At 40.2% G+C, this 17,834-nt stretch overlaps 1 protein-coding gene across 1 annotated transcript in view; it reads left to right on the top strand.

The window, feature by feature from the left end:
- LARGE1 (LARGE xylosyl- and glucuronyltransferase 1) overlaps positions 1-17,834 on the top strand; it is a 320,062-nt gene that overhangs the window by 151,181 nt on the left and 151,047 nt on the right. Inside the window, exon 4 of the mRNA XM_082241177.1 lies at positions 4,198-4,280. Coding sequence (XP_082097303.1) covers positions 4,198-4,280 — 83 coding nt within the window. The remainder of the gene's footprint in view (positions 1-4,197; positions 4,281-17,834) is intronic.

Below are 17,834 nucleotides of genomic sequence, written 5' to 3' on the forward strand. Positions count from 1 at the left end.
GGGAGGTTAAGGGGAGGATTGTGTGATATAGCAGAAAACAGAGAGATAAATCAACACTAGCCCTCCTCTTATTGCATTGTTTGGGAGGACCAGGAGAAATCTGATAGGGGCAACCCCCCTCCCAAAAAAAGCAAGTGCCTCTGTTCAGCTTGTCAGAAATAGATATGATTTATAAGCATAGCTTCCAGCTGAAATGTTACCACCACCATCACCACCCACAGACCCACCACACTGGCATGGGAAGGAAGACAGTGTTCAAGCACCTCAGTGGAGTGCCCTTTGCTGCCAAGGGAGCTAGGAATCCAAGTCAGTGTCCCAAGTAGGAATGTGATGTTGCTACATCAGTTTCTGACAAAGGGTCTCCATCAGTGGAAAGTCACATTCCCAGCAGAGACCTAGAGTCTCAGCTCACCTCTCTCCTTGGTAGGAAATTGAGTGCTGACCCAGAGCTGAAGCACTCGTGCCTCCCTTTTCCTCTACTCTAGATAAACTTGGAGGACTCTTGGGAGGGAGGTGGCAGAGTTGGCTTTGCGACATTTCTGCTTAGAAGCATACACAAGGGATTGAGACCCTCTGGGGTTTGAAAAGGGATGCCTCTGCCCACTTCATCATAATAAAAATTAAAATTCTTTAAGATTCTGAGGATCATATTTTGAGAAATGCTATAGGTAATGGATTACAGAGCATCTGACTATAGAATCCCTTTTGTTACTATATGTTGCAGCTCAAGTCCAGCTTCCCATTCCTGCATGTGGTGTTGGATTTTACATGCCTCCTTGTTATATTCCTTCTTTTTATATTTAAATTGCCCTGCCCCTATCCTATTGAGTTATATGATCTATTCAAGTAAAAATGCAATAAATTTAACAACATTAGCAATTTTGTTCCAAAAACAATTTTTGATTCATATGTCTGGTTTTACAACAACAATAAAATACTATTATTCCCATTTGGAGTATTGAGTTTACTGGAGGACAAAATTGCTAAAGATGTGAAAAAATTTAATATTTTTTTTAAAACTGGAGTAGCTAATCACCTGGACAGGTAGCAGGACCTTTCAGATGACAGTAGCATTAAAGGAGAACTGAAAAAGAGAGGAGTTAAATGAACTATTTGAATAGGCCTTCACTATGGAAGTTCTTCTGGTTTCATGATGGAGAGCTCACTTAAAAATATCAACTCAGTGGGGAGCAGCACTGAAAAAGGCAAATTTAATATGGGGAATTATTAGGAATGGGCGTGTCTTCTGTGGAGTGTCTTCATCTGGAAACCTTGTATAGTTCCAGCTCTTTCGCCTCAGGAGGGTATCCTAGTACTGGGTACAGAAAAGAGCTCCTGAAATTTCAGAGAGTTTTCTTAGATGCTTCTTTGTTTAAGAAAAAATATAACTAGGGGAGGGCATTAGAGTTCATAAAATTACACAATTTGTTACAAATGAAATAGTTGGGTGGTAGGTTCAGGCAAAAGGAATCATTTCTCTTATGGAATTGATTGCCCCAAGAAGTGATTATAGCCACTATCTTAGATAGTTTATAAAGAGAGTAGAGAAATTGATGGGAGATAGAATGTAATCACTTTGTTGCAAAGGAAGTATAGCGTTGCTGGGGGATATACAATGGGGGGAGTTGCTGTCTTCAAGCCCTAGTTGAGACTTCCCACAGGCATCTGGCTAGCCACTGCTGGGAACAGGATGATGAACAAAATGGACCTTTAGTCTCGTTTCAGCGGGACTTCGTGTTCTCAAGGCCACCCGGTGAGATTTGAACCAGCTGTCTCTGCTGTTTACACGAGTTTCAGCAAAAAAAGACAATAATGTCAAAGTAATTAAAATGAAGAGTAACAGGGATGTTTCTTCTGTTTTCTTTTTCGGGCCTTAGAGGACATACCTTGATGTGATTATTTGCTTCTTTGTGTATGTGAGAGTCAGTGTGTTGTATAAGAAATTGTTAAGGAAAGCTAAAACAATTATTAAGTGCATTCAATATTGAATCTGACTAATCCATGAAATATCACTGAGTTTGGGGACAGAGATCTCCACCAGTGGCCTCTGTTGTTTATATGGGTTTTGGTGAAGAAGAAAAAAGACAATACTGCCACAATTTAAATTGTGGTTAAAAACAAAAGTCATTTAGAAATTCACTCAAAAAGAAGCAGACTTAACCACATAAGCACACAGCTGGAATGCCACATGGGAAAATCAGCTTGGAGTATGGCTGGCTGGAGTACTTCTCTGTTAAAAATGGCAGCCTCTCAAATCTTCTTAACAACAACAACAACAACAACAACAACAACAAGACTAGGGGCATGCTTAGAATTAAACCACAGATCTATGATTCTCAATGGGATCAGATATTGAGAGGTATCTTCCCTGTGGTTAGTTTATTTGTTCCTTGGTTGAGATAAACTGGGTGGCAATTTTTGCTGGGTTCTTTGTGTGAGCAGCAGCATGATGGGATACTTCTTGCCTTGATTCTGCTCACAAGAATCAACCCTATTGCAACCCTATTTCAAATTCATGGGGGCTGGAGGGCTGCTGCTAAAGGAAACACGAGCTTTTCTTACCTTCCCCATCCCCTCCAGCAGGATGGCACTTCCCCGTGTCCATGATTCTTGGAGCCATAGAATTCCTGCAGTGCAGGAATCAAAGCTAAAGAACCGCAGACAGATGTGTTCTGTGCACAAATTTTACTGACATGTACCTTCATTAGGAAGAATGCAAACCAGGCCAAGCATCCCAAGGCTAGAAACTGCACTTGGGATTTCATGTTTTGTAAAACGCATTGATACATAACTTCAGTATAGTTGTAAGAACATAAGAAAAGCCCTGTTGGATCAGGTCAAAGGTTCATTCGGCGTCTTCTTCTCACAGTGACCAGCCAGATACCTATGGGAAGCCCACAAGCAGGATCTGAATGCAGCAACGCTCTCACCACTTGTGATCCCCAGCAACTGGTATCCAGAGGCGTTTTGCCTCCAACAGTGGAGATAGAACATAGCCCATTGTGAACAGTATCCATTTAACCCGTCTTCTGTAGACCTGCTATCACAGAGGCATGGGACGCAGGTGGCACTGTGGGTTAAACCACACAGCCTAGGACTTGCCGATCAGAAGGTTGGCAGTTTGAATCCCTGCAATGGGGTGAGCTCCCATTGCTCGGTCCCTGCTCCTGCCAACCTAGCAGTTCGAAAGCATGTCAAGTGCAAGTAGATAAATAGGTACCGCTCTGGCAGGAAGGTAAACGGCGTTTCTGTGCACTGCTCTGGTTTGCCAGAAGTGGCTTAGTCATGCTGGTCACATGACCCAGAAGCTGTACACTGGCTCCCTCGGCCAATAAAGTGAGATGAGCGCCGCAACCCCAGAGTCGGTCACGACTGGACCTAATGGTTTACCTTTACTTATCACAGAGGCACACACTTCTTAGCTTCTCTCAGCAGAGCATATAAATGCAGCTGAGTACTTACTTGTGTCAGGAGATTGTCTATTGACTCCAAATACTTTCTCATTTTATTCCTAGGATTTCTTCTTCTTCTTATCTAGGGTCTTCTCTTCTAGGAGATCTCAAATCTAGCCTCCATTATCAATGATAGTGATGTTATTGGCTGCCTAACTAGAACAGGCATAGGCAAACTTGGCCCTCCAGATGTTTTGGGACTACAATTCCCATTATCCCTGACCACCAATCCTGTTAGCTAGGAATTATGGGAGTTGTAGTCCCAAAATATCTGGAGGGCTGAGTTTGCCTATGCCTGACCCAGAACATGTGAACACTCCCTGGAAAGGGTTTTCGTTTAGTCATAAACTTGGGAAGTCTCAACTTATTTGTGAACTTTTGAAGGCTAGCTATCATGAATTTTACCATCTCCTTTTCCTGCATCATATTCTATACCTATCTATCTATATCTATTTATATCTATCTATCTATCTATCTATCTATCTATCATCTATCTAATCTATCTATCATCAGTCTACATAATAAAACTTCAGGTGCCTTGAAGCAATGATTTCAAATGTATATGGTGTTACAAATATTTAACATACTTGCTGTTTAACATACAAGTGTCAGATGAGCATTAAGAACAACAAATGGCATTATTCGATAGTGGGACTGTTTTCCTGTTTAATAAATAATAAAAGTGAAAAATTTAATTGCTCTTATTCTCCTTGCTTTCATTGTCTCTTTCTTTCTTTCTACTTAGACAATCCATGTCGCCATTGTCTGTGCTGGATACAATGCCAGTCGGGATGTTGTCACACTCGTCAAATCAGTCTTGTTTCACAGGTAACACCTTTATCTTGTTGCATGTTTCTTTGTAAACATAATCAAATAGGGTTTTGCTCCTTCTCAGTACAGTCTTTGGGTAATGCCATGATCCTAGCCCATGCAAACAATACTTTCCAGTCCAATCTAAATGTCCTCTGTGAAGAATGTGTATTAGGTACTATATGTACTTTGCCATCCATTAGAAAGTTGGCAGCAATTCTGTATGGGTACTACCACTGGGTGTGTCTGGCTGCTTCTCCTGTTTGCATGCTTCTATAGCTATTATCTGATAAATGTTAGCATCACCACCTCAGCAAGTTTTTCTAATAACAACTGGGCACATTCTCTCTCAATAGTTGGGTTTATTATGGAAACAGGCAAAAACTGACCTCTTAGATCTCTTCCACCGAAGCAGTAAAGGGCTTTAGATCAACATCAGATTTTTTTTAAAGTTGTGTTCAAAGGCTAGTAGGGAATCCAATAATGATAGAGAAGTGCTATAATACCCTTTGAGGAACCCATTGACAGTAGGCTACCCTATTCTGCACAAACTGAAGCTTCCAAATTATTCATACGTACAGTTATACATGAAGCATATTACATTAGCCAAGCAAAATAATAGTAACTATATTTGCATCTTACAAGGCAAAATTTGAAAATGCAATCAAGCTGAATTATAGATAGTTTGTAAAAAAATACATTCCTTACAAAATGATGTGGCTTTGCACTGGTCACTATTGCTTTGTCTTGCAATGGTCAGCCTAGCTTTTTGTTGTTGCTGCTTTCATCTTACATGGACTTCAACAAATCATAAGCAAGTTTACAGACATTATAGAAGCATTAAACCTGCAGTCTCCTCATTGCATAACTTCTTCAGACAGAACATGTGGCATCCATGTTTTTTCTAGCTGATATTATTTTTCATTTTACTAAAAAAAAAGAAATAGTGAAAATTTACATGGTATCTGTCTGATTTTGAGTGGGCATGCCTTGATTTGACAACTGCTCATGTTTTTCCTTGGAAAGTTTTTACAGATGACATGTAGTTGTAAAGGTGGATCTGTATTGGAACAGATGTGAAAAATCACTTTAGTTCAGTATTCAGCTATGCAAGCTAAGCTCCCAGCTTTCCAGCATTGAGATAAAACTGTTCTTACCAAGAACTACACCAGGGAACAGCTAAATCTGGAAATTGGGCCACTTTTCCTAGTCAAGATAAAAACCAAATCCATTCTATTTACTTAGAATTTATTCTGCTCAAACAAAGCTCGGTTGTTGGGTTTTTTGTGGTATAATTGGTGTGTGTACTCATCTGGAAAGCTCACAAAGCCCCCCCCCCCCCCGATAAAGCTAGTGGTCTGATCTCTAGTCTCTACAGATCAGTGTTATCCATACAGGGCCTCTGAAAGGAATTTTATCAGGGGGTGCAAACTTTCTCTGGGGCCACTTAATATCTCCTTTAGTTGTTCTGTTTTTATCCATCATGCCATGAACTATAGCCTGTAAGGTCAAAAAGGGTATGGAAGATGAGAAAGGAGTGGAGTGGAGCGCTCTGTTCATTTTCTGCATTTAAATCTTATACGCCCTCCATGATAAATATAAATAAATATACATAAAACAAGAGGATCAGAGATAAGAAAGCACATTTGATTTGAACATCTTTGTTTATTTGAACATCTTTGTTTATGGTACAATACTGATAAGGAGAAAGAATTCTCTTTGAAACTACCTTTTATATTGCAATGCAGATCAGATCAGAAGACATTAATATTAGTAAAAAAAAAAAAAGTAGATAAACTTACTATTCACTTTTTAGAAAGAGCTTTTCTGTCCTTTTTTGTGAAAAATTTCGAATCACAGCATGAACATTAATTGTTCTGGCAACGTTTGATTCAATACTTAGCCTGGCCAAATCTGCAAGATGTTCCTGAGACATTGTAGGCCTTAAATAATTCTTAATTATTTGCTAAATGACCTCTCTCCAAAAGCTACTGTTGCTGTGAATGTTAATAGTATTCTTAAGCTAACATAAACATAATGGGAACAGGTCACCGAGTTTGTACTCTGTCAACAAGTTCAACAGATCTAATGGCTTTAACTGTGCATTTATAAAATTTGTTTTATGTACTGAGGGTAAATGTTGCATTTCTTTTCCAAAATCACCCCCATTAAGGTCAGCAGGACATTGCTCTGATAAAGTTAAAGCTTTTCTCTCCACATCATTTTTGGACATCGTAAGATATTTCCACAAGAAGTCAGCACTGAAGTGAACAGTTAATCCTGCTATAACACTGTCTACCAAAACATAAAACACACACTTTGTGAAGTAGGCCTCTTCTGGAGTATCACCTCTGCCATTCACTTATTCCAAGTTAGCATCAGGTGTGCTGTCGTCATGCAACCTTGCCCTCTTGTGCCTAACTCCATCACATATACAGGAGAGTTTTATTTCTATATTTATGTTTGATGCAAAAGATGCCGTATATAATAAAACTCCATGGACTTCATATGTTGTTTTGGCCATCACATTTAGTCCTAGGAGGTCTTCTAGTCGTAATTTAATGGCAGGCAAGTAGGCTGCAAAAGGCTTTACACATTCCGCATGATCTGACCACCTTGTTTCAGACATACCATGAAGAGCACAACCAATATATTTTTGTAGTAATTCCCACCACTTAGAACTGGTACTGAACAAAGTGGTACACAGTTTGAATTGTTCTGAAAAAGGCTATTGCTTCAGATATGCATTCCGCAGCATAATTTCCACATAAGATGAGTGTATGGCAACCACAAGGTAAAAAAAATTGCTGTTGAGAATTGTTCCTGTATTTTTGCTTGTGTGCCGTTGTATTTTGTGGCCATATTTGCCCCATTATCGTAGGCTTGAGCTCTACAATCACTGAGAGAAATAGCACGTTCCTTCAATCTATGCATTAGCAACTGAGCCAATTCTTCTCCTCTTTTGTTGCTACAATCTGCAAACTTGAGAAATCTTTCTTGAATCTCCTACCCTGTTTGTCTTAAAAGTACATATCTCAGAAGAAATGTTGTTTGTTCAAAATGGGAAGAATCTAGTGTGGAATCTACTATTACCGCAAACTACTTTGCAGATTGCCTCTCAAGCAAAATGTCTTGTTTCACAAGATTCGAGCATTCTGCAATAAATTCATTTTGTGAGTCTGTGGACAGACAATGAACTTGAAGCCTCTTACTCCTTTTCTGTGACTCCTCTACACTTAGCATGCGTTCTTGGAGGCTGGTGTTCCACCTGGAGAACAGTTCAATGATTCCTAAAAAAGTTTCCATTCTTGGAATCACCATTTTGATGGGTGAACCATTAAATGGTAGACCATGCTCTCCCAAGAAGAGTACAGCACTGATGAAATGCTTTAAAAGGTTATACCATAGCTGTCAACTTTTCCCTTTTCTTGCGAGGAATCCTATTCGGAATAAGGGAATTTCCCTTTAAAAAAGGGGAAAGTTGACAGCTATGGGTTGTACCATTTCACAGCTTCAGTTTTGATTGATGCTTCTAAGATGATGTCAACTCCTCTCTCACCAAGCTAGGTAACATTCTCTGTGACTGTTGCTCTTTTAATGTTTTGGGATCCTGTAGGAAAGTTTATGCCACTTCCCATTAGAATCACAGCCTTCAGCAAATACCAGTGCAGACTTAGGCACAGAAGTGGTAATATTGACTGTCTTTTGCCAATATAATTGACATGGAAAGCTACATAAAGTTTGTTTCTCTTGACTCCAGGCAAGCCACATGTAGTTCTCCATTAGTACTTTGGAGTTTCAGTATGCTTTCTGTCATGCTCTAAGGGGATGTATTTGTAGTGATGCTCTTGGGAAGGGACTATTTAAAGCTGCTCCTTTTCTCTGTACAGCCATACCTTGGTTCTCGAACGGCATAGTTGACGAACAAATCAGCTCCTGCTGAAAACCCGGACGTAAGTGTTCCAGGTTTTGAACGTTTTTTGAAAGCTGGACATCCGACAACTCTTCTGATTGAGTGCAGGAAGCTCCTGCAGCCAATTGGAAGCCGCACCTTGGTTTTCGAATGGTTTAGGAGTCGAATAGACTTCCGGAATGGGTTAAGTTTGAGAACCAAGGTTCCACTGTAGTAAAATACTGAATGCTATAACTGATCTCCCTCTGTTCAACTTTAAAAATATTCTCCTGGCTTCACCACTCTTTCTGTCAGTTTCGGCTTTATTCATAAGCAATATTATAAATATAAGTAAAAGGTACAGCTGTGCTTGCTTGATCAAAACAACAACAAAGTAGCAAGAGCTCACCTGCAAACTTTGCAGCTCGTTGCAGATTGGCCAAAAGAACTTGAGTTGTAAAAAGACTTTACAATTCCTTGTTAATTATATCTGAGCAACTTTGTTTCTCAGGTTAAGCAATAATTCCAAATTAACAGTACCTTTTGTCAGCAAAAGCCCAAATTAAAATACACAGAGATGAATAATCATCTAATCCTCTATTCATAGTATTAATAAATCAAAGCACAATTAAATATCTTAGGTAGGGGTTTTTAAAGGGACTTTTTGTTGTTGCTTTTATTATACCTTTACAAATATTAACTACCTCCTGGTTTTTATTAGAGTTATTTGGAAAATATAGTTTTACCGGTTGTATACAGTTCTTCATCAGTTCGTGATGATAGTGGTGGCAATGAGCTGTTTTGCCCTTCACTACTTGAAGATAGACTGCTATCAGTGACATCACCCACTGCCCTTCACTGGCAAACGGCAGTCCCCTCTGTAGGTGGAGCTTGTCACCAGCAGGAGAACCAAGTCAAGCCTGTCTTCTAGCTTCGCCCACTCATGTTATCTTTCGCTGGGACTTCAGTGCCACCTCTCTGGATATATTAGGAGAAGCAGGTGGCAGCATGTTGGCAGAAGACAAAGTGGCCGGGGGAAGAAATATTCTGGTGTTTTATGTAAGCTTACACAAAATGTAAATGTTAGTTTTCACACAATATATGCATATGTTTTCTGAGGTCCCAGGGAATTCCTGGCTCTCTCCTTTGGTTCCCAGGCCCCCCTTTTTGACCCCAGGTAGGGGTATTATGTGCCTTCTGCACTCCACATGTATCAGTGCATGCAACTGATTGCATAACCAAATGCCTTTCCTGCAAGTGGAACAATATTTTTCTTGAAAATTGTAATCAAGGTGACAGGAAGCAAAGGACTTTTCAATTAGCAAGAACCATCCTGCTGCCAAGCCAGAACCAAACACTCGTGTGGATCTTCCTGATGCAGCCTTGAACTGCACTTGAAAATGATTGGCTCAGAGGTTGAATATGTTATCATTTTAGTTGTGATTTTAAAGGGAAGATTGCTTTAGAGAGGTCTCATCCTCCACTTGACTAGGGCACATCATACAGCAGCCATGTAATTCAGTATAATTAGTAGGCTTTGGGATTGGTAGGCAGCAGGATGCTAAATAGCTGGTGTGTTTAGATAGCTGGAATGATGGTGAAAAGTGAAGCTGTGTGAATGAGAGACAGAGGGGTAGTGCAGGGTTATGCAAGCTTGCCCATTCTACATTCTTTAACTTTTGAGATGCTCTTAGCTCTTGGCTTTCATGGTAGCCATATTAATTCCCATGTGTACAACATATATGACAGGAGAAATGCAATGTCAGAAGTATTACAGTCAAACCTCAGTTGTCGAATGTAATCCATTCCGGAAGACCGTTCAACTTCCGAAATGTTCGACAACTGAGGCATGGCTTGTGATTGGTTGCAAGAGCTTTTTGCACTCAAGCTGCATTGGCATTCAAGTTCTGAGGAACGTTTGAAAACCGGAGCATTTACTTCTGGGGTTTTGGCGTTCGGGAACCGAAACGTTCAAAAACGGAGCCATTCGAGAACTGAGATTTGATTGTACCAGCGCATATATATATATATTCCAAACTGGCTCTTCTGATTATGAATTCTAGGTCTGATAAGCAGGCCCAACATTAACAATGAAGACATATTGAAAAAACTGGTTTGTAAGCAAAACATTAAAACACAACAACTAGAAAAATAAATCATAAACCTTATCTGGTACTCTTTTCCCTGTACCACCTGTTGGGGTTGCTTTTATGAGTCTTCCGGGTTCTCCTTAACTTGCAGCTGGGTCTCTTCTCACTTTTGAAGGGAATGGCATTGTGGGATCTGCCAGGGCTGAGGTGAACTCCAACAGAGTCTTACAAGGAGTGTACCACACAAGTGACTGCACAAGTAGTAGCCAGTATCCACTGCCATACAGTAAAATTCCATGGGCTGCAATCTCTAAAACCACACATATTCTAGAAACATAGTTTATATAATTCAGAACCTCTCTCATAATTCATAATTTGAATTATGTTCCTCCTCCCATTTTTATTTATTTATCATTCCAAAAGCTGCAGTAGATAACGTCTGCATCTTTGTTTTGCTTTGCCCCAGCAAAATGTTTCAAAACCGCACTTGAGGTTTCAGATGAAAAAAAGAAGTTTAGTATCTCTAGATGTGCAAACGTATGTGCCCACTCTGTAGAAATCCTTAGCACTTTTAAGTCAGTTTGACACAACTGAGCAGGAGAAATAGAATAGCTCTCGAGTGCTTGCAAGCTGCAATAAATATTCATTGGTACTGCTGCATAGATGGAAGCTTGAACAACCCCTCATCAATCTCCGGTCTCTGAAGTGATGCAGATATTTCCCCAATACAAACTAGGCTAGCATTTGTAAGTGTGCCACCAAGGACTGGACCTCGTGTAGCACAGAACAGCACTAACTCATCCTCTGTTCTTTCTTTCCAGTGAATTATCCGTAGGGCTAGCCTATCCTCTCTGTGTATATCTGCGCTATACCCAGTTTTAATGTGTATATCCTCTCCTCGTCCACAGATTTCTTTTGCAGCTTCTCTTCCAAGAATAAGAATCCTGGTGTGCTCTGAGGTGTAGGTTTGGCATTGTCCTCCTCCTCCCACTGCAGAAAATACTGTTTCAGACCGTGATGCATCATTTTCTGTAAGGGGTGGATTTGTAGTCCTTTCAGTTTATCTCTGCAGAGATCTGCCTATACCATCTCCCAGCCCACCTGATGCAAACTCTTTTCTAACTGAGGTATCTGTTTCCCAGTTGTCTTTCTGCACACCTTGCCTAGTACCTTTAGCATGTCATTGTGATCCCCCTGATTCACTCATGCCCATAAGTCACACAATATGTCCTTACTTAGTGAGCCTACTGGATTTTTCTTATCTAAATGTATATGTTGCTTTCTTGGAAGCTTAGCAAGGAGTTCTATGTACCTGTGATATTGAGCCTGCGATAGCTGTTGCAGTCATTGGGAAAGGAAAAATGCACATGTGAACTTGCCATAGTCATTGTCAGGCATGGGCCTGATTTGAATAGAATAGTAAACCATAGTTCTAACCCCTTACATGAATAAGCTGCAGTGAACCACATCATGCACTCCACCCACAGTACTAAATGCACAGCTTCTGGTGGTTATGAACCATGCATCTTAGTCACAGGGAACCACTAACAGACTCCTCTGAAGATTTCAGTGATTGGCCATAGATACAAGGAACCAGGAAGTTCTTAAGATATCCGGGACTCAAGTTATTACAATTTATTAATTGTAAATTAATACTGTACAAGAACCTTGAACATGACCCTGGTAGCATCTCGCAACCAGTGGAAGCTCCTAAACACCATCAACCATCTTAACAGCAGAACTCTGCACCAGCTGAAGCCTCCAGACTAGGCCTCAATAGCAGCCCCACATTGAGGTTACCAATGCATGAATAAACGTGGCCAGGCTATCCCAATTCAATGGCACCTGTAGTTGGTGTGCTAGCAGTAAGTGGTCAAAGGCACTCCTAGCCACTGAGGCTGCCTGAGGCTCAAATGACAAAGAATTATTTAGGGGCGTCCCCCAAACTTTGAACCTGTTCTTTCAAGAAGGAATGCACCTATGTCCAAAGCACACAACTGGCTAATCTCCTGGACATGGAAACCTCTATGAGCTTCAAGAGGTCACAAGACTATCTTCAAACTGAGTATTATAATGATTATTATTTTTTGCCAGGAAATGAAAAGCCCATTGCACATTACAATTATTATGTAAATTGCAAATAATTAGCACAGACTAATGGAATAGATTTGCTTCAAAAGGCTTACACAGTTTATGGCTCAAGAGAGAAAGGCTACCTACCTGTTTCTGTAGGTTGTTTTGGTTGCTAACCATGATTCTTACTGCTGGCGATTTAGCAGCACCTTTAGCTGATAAGAGAGAACAATAGCATCACTGTGATATGAAAGGAGTTTAGAGTTCAAACCATTCATTCTGCCAGTAGGTGGTGGTTTATAATAGATCCTCTCTAAATCCATTTTGCAAATGCTCCTGGGACATCCGTAGCCTTTAAGTGTTACAACTGTTGCAACCTATTCCGTATGTTTTCTTCATTTAAAATTAATGGTGCAAAAATACATTAGAGTTCTCACCTTTTCCACTGTTAGGCAAATATTTCTGATTTTCCTGTCCCTTAATTCAGAAGTTAACGTATAAAGTTCTCTCATGCTGTGTGGTACAGGATCAGGACTTGGCAGGGGGCAGTTCAGTGTCATAGGGCTCAATATTCATCCCCTAGGTTCCCAGATAAGATACAGCAACATGGGTGTGTCTCAAGAACTTGCAGTTTATTCTAATCTGGAAATGCAGGCAAAGATTTTTAAGGGTAAAGTGTTAGCCTGAAAGCCATTGTTTTAAAATTGCATGGCACTCTAGATTGTGATTTATGAAGATGTTGTAGTTGATAATTTCAGAGCTATTGCTCATCCAGCTTGGAAGACCCGACTTCTCACGCTGTCCAACATGATGACCATTACAATTCTTGTGTATATTTGTATTAAGAATAAGGAAAGGAAATGGGATGTTATGTTATGGCATTTTGTGCCAATTAGGTTTGCTCACCCATGACAGCTAAACATTTGGAACACATATGTAATACATTTAGTAGTACTCCTCACTGACTTGTATGGATTGAATTTATAATTGTTCATATCTGTGGCTCTATCTTGCCCTAATTCAAAGTTTACTCAATTTGCACCATTATCAAAAACCTTGAAAGTGGTGCTTGTGCAGAAATACAATTATTTATTTATATCCTTGTAGGAAACTCATCCACAGACCGCCATTTACATTCCATCTGTTCAGGGACTAAGAAATCAGCCAGAAACATCAATAACATCTTTATTTCCCAATTTGCTTTCCATTTTATGTGGCTAATTTCATTTGTTAATATTTAGCATACTTGATACTTAACTCCCCGATGGTTTTTAGGTGATGGGAGTCTTTTGTTGTTCTTATCTTAACATTTCATTTTCCCCCCTGATAAGAATTATATGAATAAATTATCTTGAAAGGCCTAGAAAACAAGTACAACTGCATGATCTCCCACAACATTTTATCTGGAGAGTTTCTATTTCTGTTTGGTACCTTTAGGATTTCAATCTTCCAAAAGAGGGAGAGAGAAAGCGAGAGAGGCAGGTGGGGAGAAGTCACCTTGAAATATGTTCTTGCTAATGCAGTATCCAAACAAAACAAAACAAAACAAAACAAAAAACAAAACAAAGGCACAATTTTATGTTGCTCATTTTGAAAGTTTAAATTCTGATTAGGGGCGATGGACTAGTGAATCTGTTGAGATTGTTTGACTACAGCTTCCAGTGCTTCTGTCCATTGGCTTTGCCAGCTAGATCTGATGGGAATTGAAGTCCAGCAACATCAGCAAAGCACCTTGTTGCTTACCTGTGCTTTAAGATATATCAGAGTAGCATCATGTGCAAAACTAGCCTCCACCAGGAGAAGGGATTTTTCAGTAATTGCTTGATGCTGTGTAATTCTTGCCTCCCAGAAAGCTTGCCTGACAACAAAGCGTGTTCTCCCTAACAGAGAGCACGTGGGTTGGGGTAACAAGCCACCTTGCCATGACTAGGCAGATTTGTGAGAGACCCAAGCCTCCTAAGGGGTTAAGATTGGGTTGCTGGGGCAGTTTTGTTGTTGCCAAATTTGGAGGAGGGGTTAGAGTCTTTAAATACAGGGGCCAGACGTTGGACCTCCTCTTGGCCGTTTTGCATCGGATCACCCGCCCTCCCTCCCTTTAATAGGGTTCTTTTCTTGTTCGCTTGACCTTGCTATGCCTGTCATGGGGTCATCCGCCTTGGTGCGGGGGCCTGGTAGGAATTTTGCCATCTGGCTGATTGGCTGGTGCCATTTGGTTTTCGCCTACTGCGTAGCAAATCGTCACAACTTGTAAGGTTGGCGGTTAGGCATTGGTTAAATTGGTGCTTGGAGGGGTAAGTGCCTACCCCTCCAAATGATGCGAAGGGAATTCCGTTAAAGGAATCCAGGGGCTTGCCATACAATTTGTCCTTGTCCCCGGAGTCGGACCTGCGGCCGTGCAAGCCCCACCGGAACATGAGGGTGAGTAGTGGGAGACTGATGCCCAGCTTCACTTTCTCACCCAATACTTGTCTCCCACACTGGCTTCCGTTGGTGTCCAGAATGCCAGCTCTGTCCCTGAGGGGATGGACAGATAGTCATAACCAATGCCTAAGCAACCACTCACATTTTTTGTATTTGAATAAAGTTGTGGCCAAAATTATGCCAAAAACCTAAACAAAAATTGATGTGTGAAGTGTGAATTTTTTGGGGTGGCAATTGTGGGACTCAACACGCAACACTTGTTTCCTTTTAGGAGAGCTGAAAACATCATTGTTCTGTAAAGCCTTTTCGACAGGTTTTTCCTGCTGCCACCCAGTTTTAAACCAGTTTTAAACCGGTTTTAAACCAGTTTTAAACCGGTTTAACATTGTGTTTTTAATTGTCTTTCTGAGTTTTGAAGACAATCACTAAAAGGTAAAATGTAAATTTAATAAATAAGTGAATGAATGACATTTACAATTCAATGGGGCTTACTCTCAGGTTAAGGGAGTATAAGATTGCAGTGTAATTGTTTGATAACCAAAGAACCATTTCTTATTTACCAACAAGTTGTCGCAAAACTTCCCCCAGGAAACCTCCAGAATATATGAAGTGGTTGCTAATCTGGGCTAATTTTAAAGCATCTGCAGGGTAGCAAATATATATATGGTGCAAAAATAATGTTCCTGCTTTTTGCTTACCTGCTGTGTAGGTAGAAATCCTTTTTAAAACAAATACCTCAAGTGTTTTGATCAGGCTTTTTGTTAGTGTTCTTGAGTCTGATCTTTAAGTTTTAATTGGTTTAGATGAATATAGAGTTGCACATAATTATTCAAGGGATTCAGAGACAAGGTCACATTCGGAGAGAGCTGTGCAGACATGCTTCTGCCAATGGCAGACAACTGCCAATAACAATATTGTGTTCCAGATTTTTGGAAGCAAAAATACCACATATTTGTGGTGTGCTCTACTTTTAGAACTCCATAATATCAACTCCTCAATTGGAACAAATCAATACAACTTCACTGACTGACACCAGCAAAAGATCTGGGTTTTCCCCCCTTCCTCTTCTATTTTTGACAGTGTTTGTTGTGCAACCATATTCCCAAGAGGTTACACATAATCCTTAGCTGTTTTCCCTCTTTGAAGGAAGGAATTGAGGGCCTTGCACTCTAATACTTGTGTTTTCCAATTCACTGATTTTTGTACTTTGTTTCTCCTGACCTTTTGTCTTCAAGTGAAATTTTTTTTTCCTAATCTCTCCTATGAGAGTATGTAACATTTCCAACTTAATGACATTCTCTTTTCTGCAGTCTTGGTGAAATGCCTGAATTCTCTTTAATGACATGGCACTCAATTCATACCTGTTGGTCAGCAAAAGCTGCCATTCCCTGAGGTTACCCATAGAGGGACATTGGGCTGCTGGCTTGGTCTGTTCCATCTAGTTATCGCTCTTATTTATTTCACTTATGAATTGCTTCCTATGAAGCATCTCAAAGTAATTTCACAATAGAAGAAAGCATCTGTAAAACAATTGCGAATCTAAAAACTGTTAAAACGATTGCATGTATAAAAACAGTTTGAAATCCATTCTTGATGCTTGACTGAGATAAAAGCCTCCACTTCAAAGACTTGCTGAAAGGGAAAGGTCTTCTGCAGGCACTGAAAAGGCAATAGAGATGGTCCCTGTCTGATCTGTGGTGATCCAATCCACACTAAAGGCCTGATTCAGACATTATGCAGAACAGCCCCCCTGAGAAGATGGTGTCTGCAAAATGTTCTCTTGCAGCTCATAGTGATTGGCTGGGTATATAAAAGATTTGATCTATTAGGTATCCTGGTCCCAAGCTGTATAGGACTTCACCAGTACCAGCCCCTTGAATTTAGCCCAGTAGCTAGTTGACAGCCAGTGTAATTCTTTCAGCAGCAGCATAATATGTGCCCAGTGAGCAGCCAAGCTACCAGATTTTGCATTAGTTGCAGCTTCTGGGTCAACCTCATAGAGCATGCTGCAGTAATGCAATCTGGAGGTTACCAGCACATGGACAACAGTGGTTGGACTATAGAGGTTTTTGAAACACTCAGCCAAATCTAAATACTTTGTCATATGCATCATAGTAATAATGTGGTTTGCACTGAGATCTCTCCACACACACCCCTTTCGTGTGGAAGGAAGGAGGAAGGTTCGAATTGTGGGTTTTTCTTGTGTCCCTTTGACTTTATTACTGTGTTTTCTGTGTCTGTATCCAACACTTTGGTCAAAGCACTTGAATTTGGTAGAACCTTTAGGGTCACGCAAAACAAGTATTGGAATTGGCTGTTGTTGCAAAATTAGAGCTTACAACAAAAATAACCCTCTTGGCTCTCTTACAATGGCTATATGAACACATGTAGGGTTGCAGTGCATGTGCAGAGCTCTGTGGCCCCAAGGAACTGCCTTGTTCATTTCAGCTTCAAAAAAGTGCTTTCAATGTGCATTGATATCAGTGAGAAAGCATCTTTTTGCTTGTAGTTCATATGCTCACTGAAGATCTGTGAACCTTTGCTTATGTTCTTTACATCCTGAATACTGAAGATATGCGCTCCTGATGGTGAATACTGTCATAATGGTTCTCTGTTTTCCTTGCCCCCATTTGTTTCTAGTTGACTTTATTCATTGTTTGCTTTTAAATGTCTATAGCACACTTAAGGAGGAACCAAAAAGGACCAGACAGACATTTCTAAATTACTATATTACTAAATTACTATATTGAGTTAGACATTAGGAAAGAGAGCAATACTTTGGGTCAACCAAATTAAAGTGTACTAGGATTACGCAATCATGCCAAACACACACTTATTGCAGCACCTTATAAAGCATCCCATCATGGATGAAGAATGGTACTCGACAGATACAACTATTTAACTTTATAAATTCCAAGTAAATGAGGGCACATTGTGCCATTCAGAAGACTGGAAAAGGTTTGAGAAGGATGCTAAAGGCTAATTGGACCATCTGCTGTTTTAGTGGCTTTTTCTTTCTATTCTTCCATGCTTAGTAGGAAGTTGCACAATGGTAGATAAATTGCATTATTCGTCCTACCATGCAACTTAATCACA

The sequence above is a fragment of the Podarcis vaucheri genome (genome assembly GCF_965113315.1).
Source record: "Podarcis vaucheri genome assembly, chromosome: 10".
In the NCBI taxonomy this organism is placed as follows: domain Eukaryota; kingdom Metazoa; phylum Chordata; class Lepidosauria; order Squamata; family Lacertidae; genus Podarcis; species Podarcis vaucheri.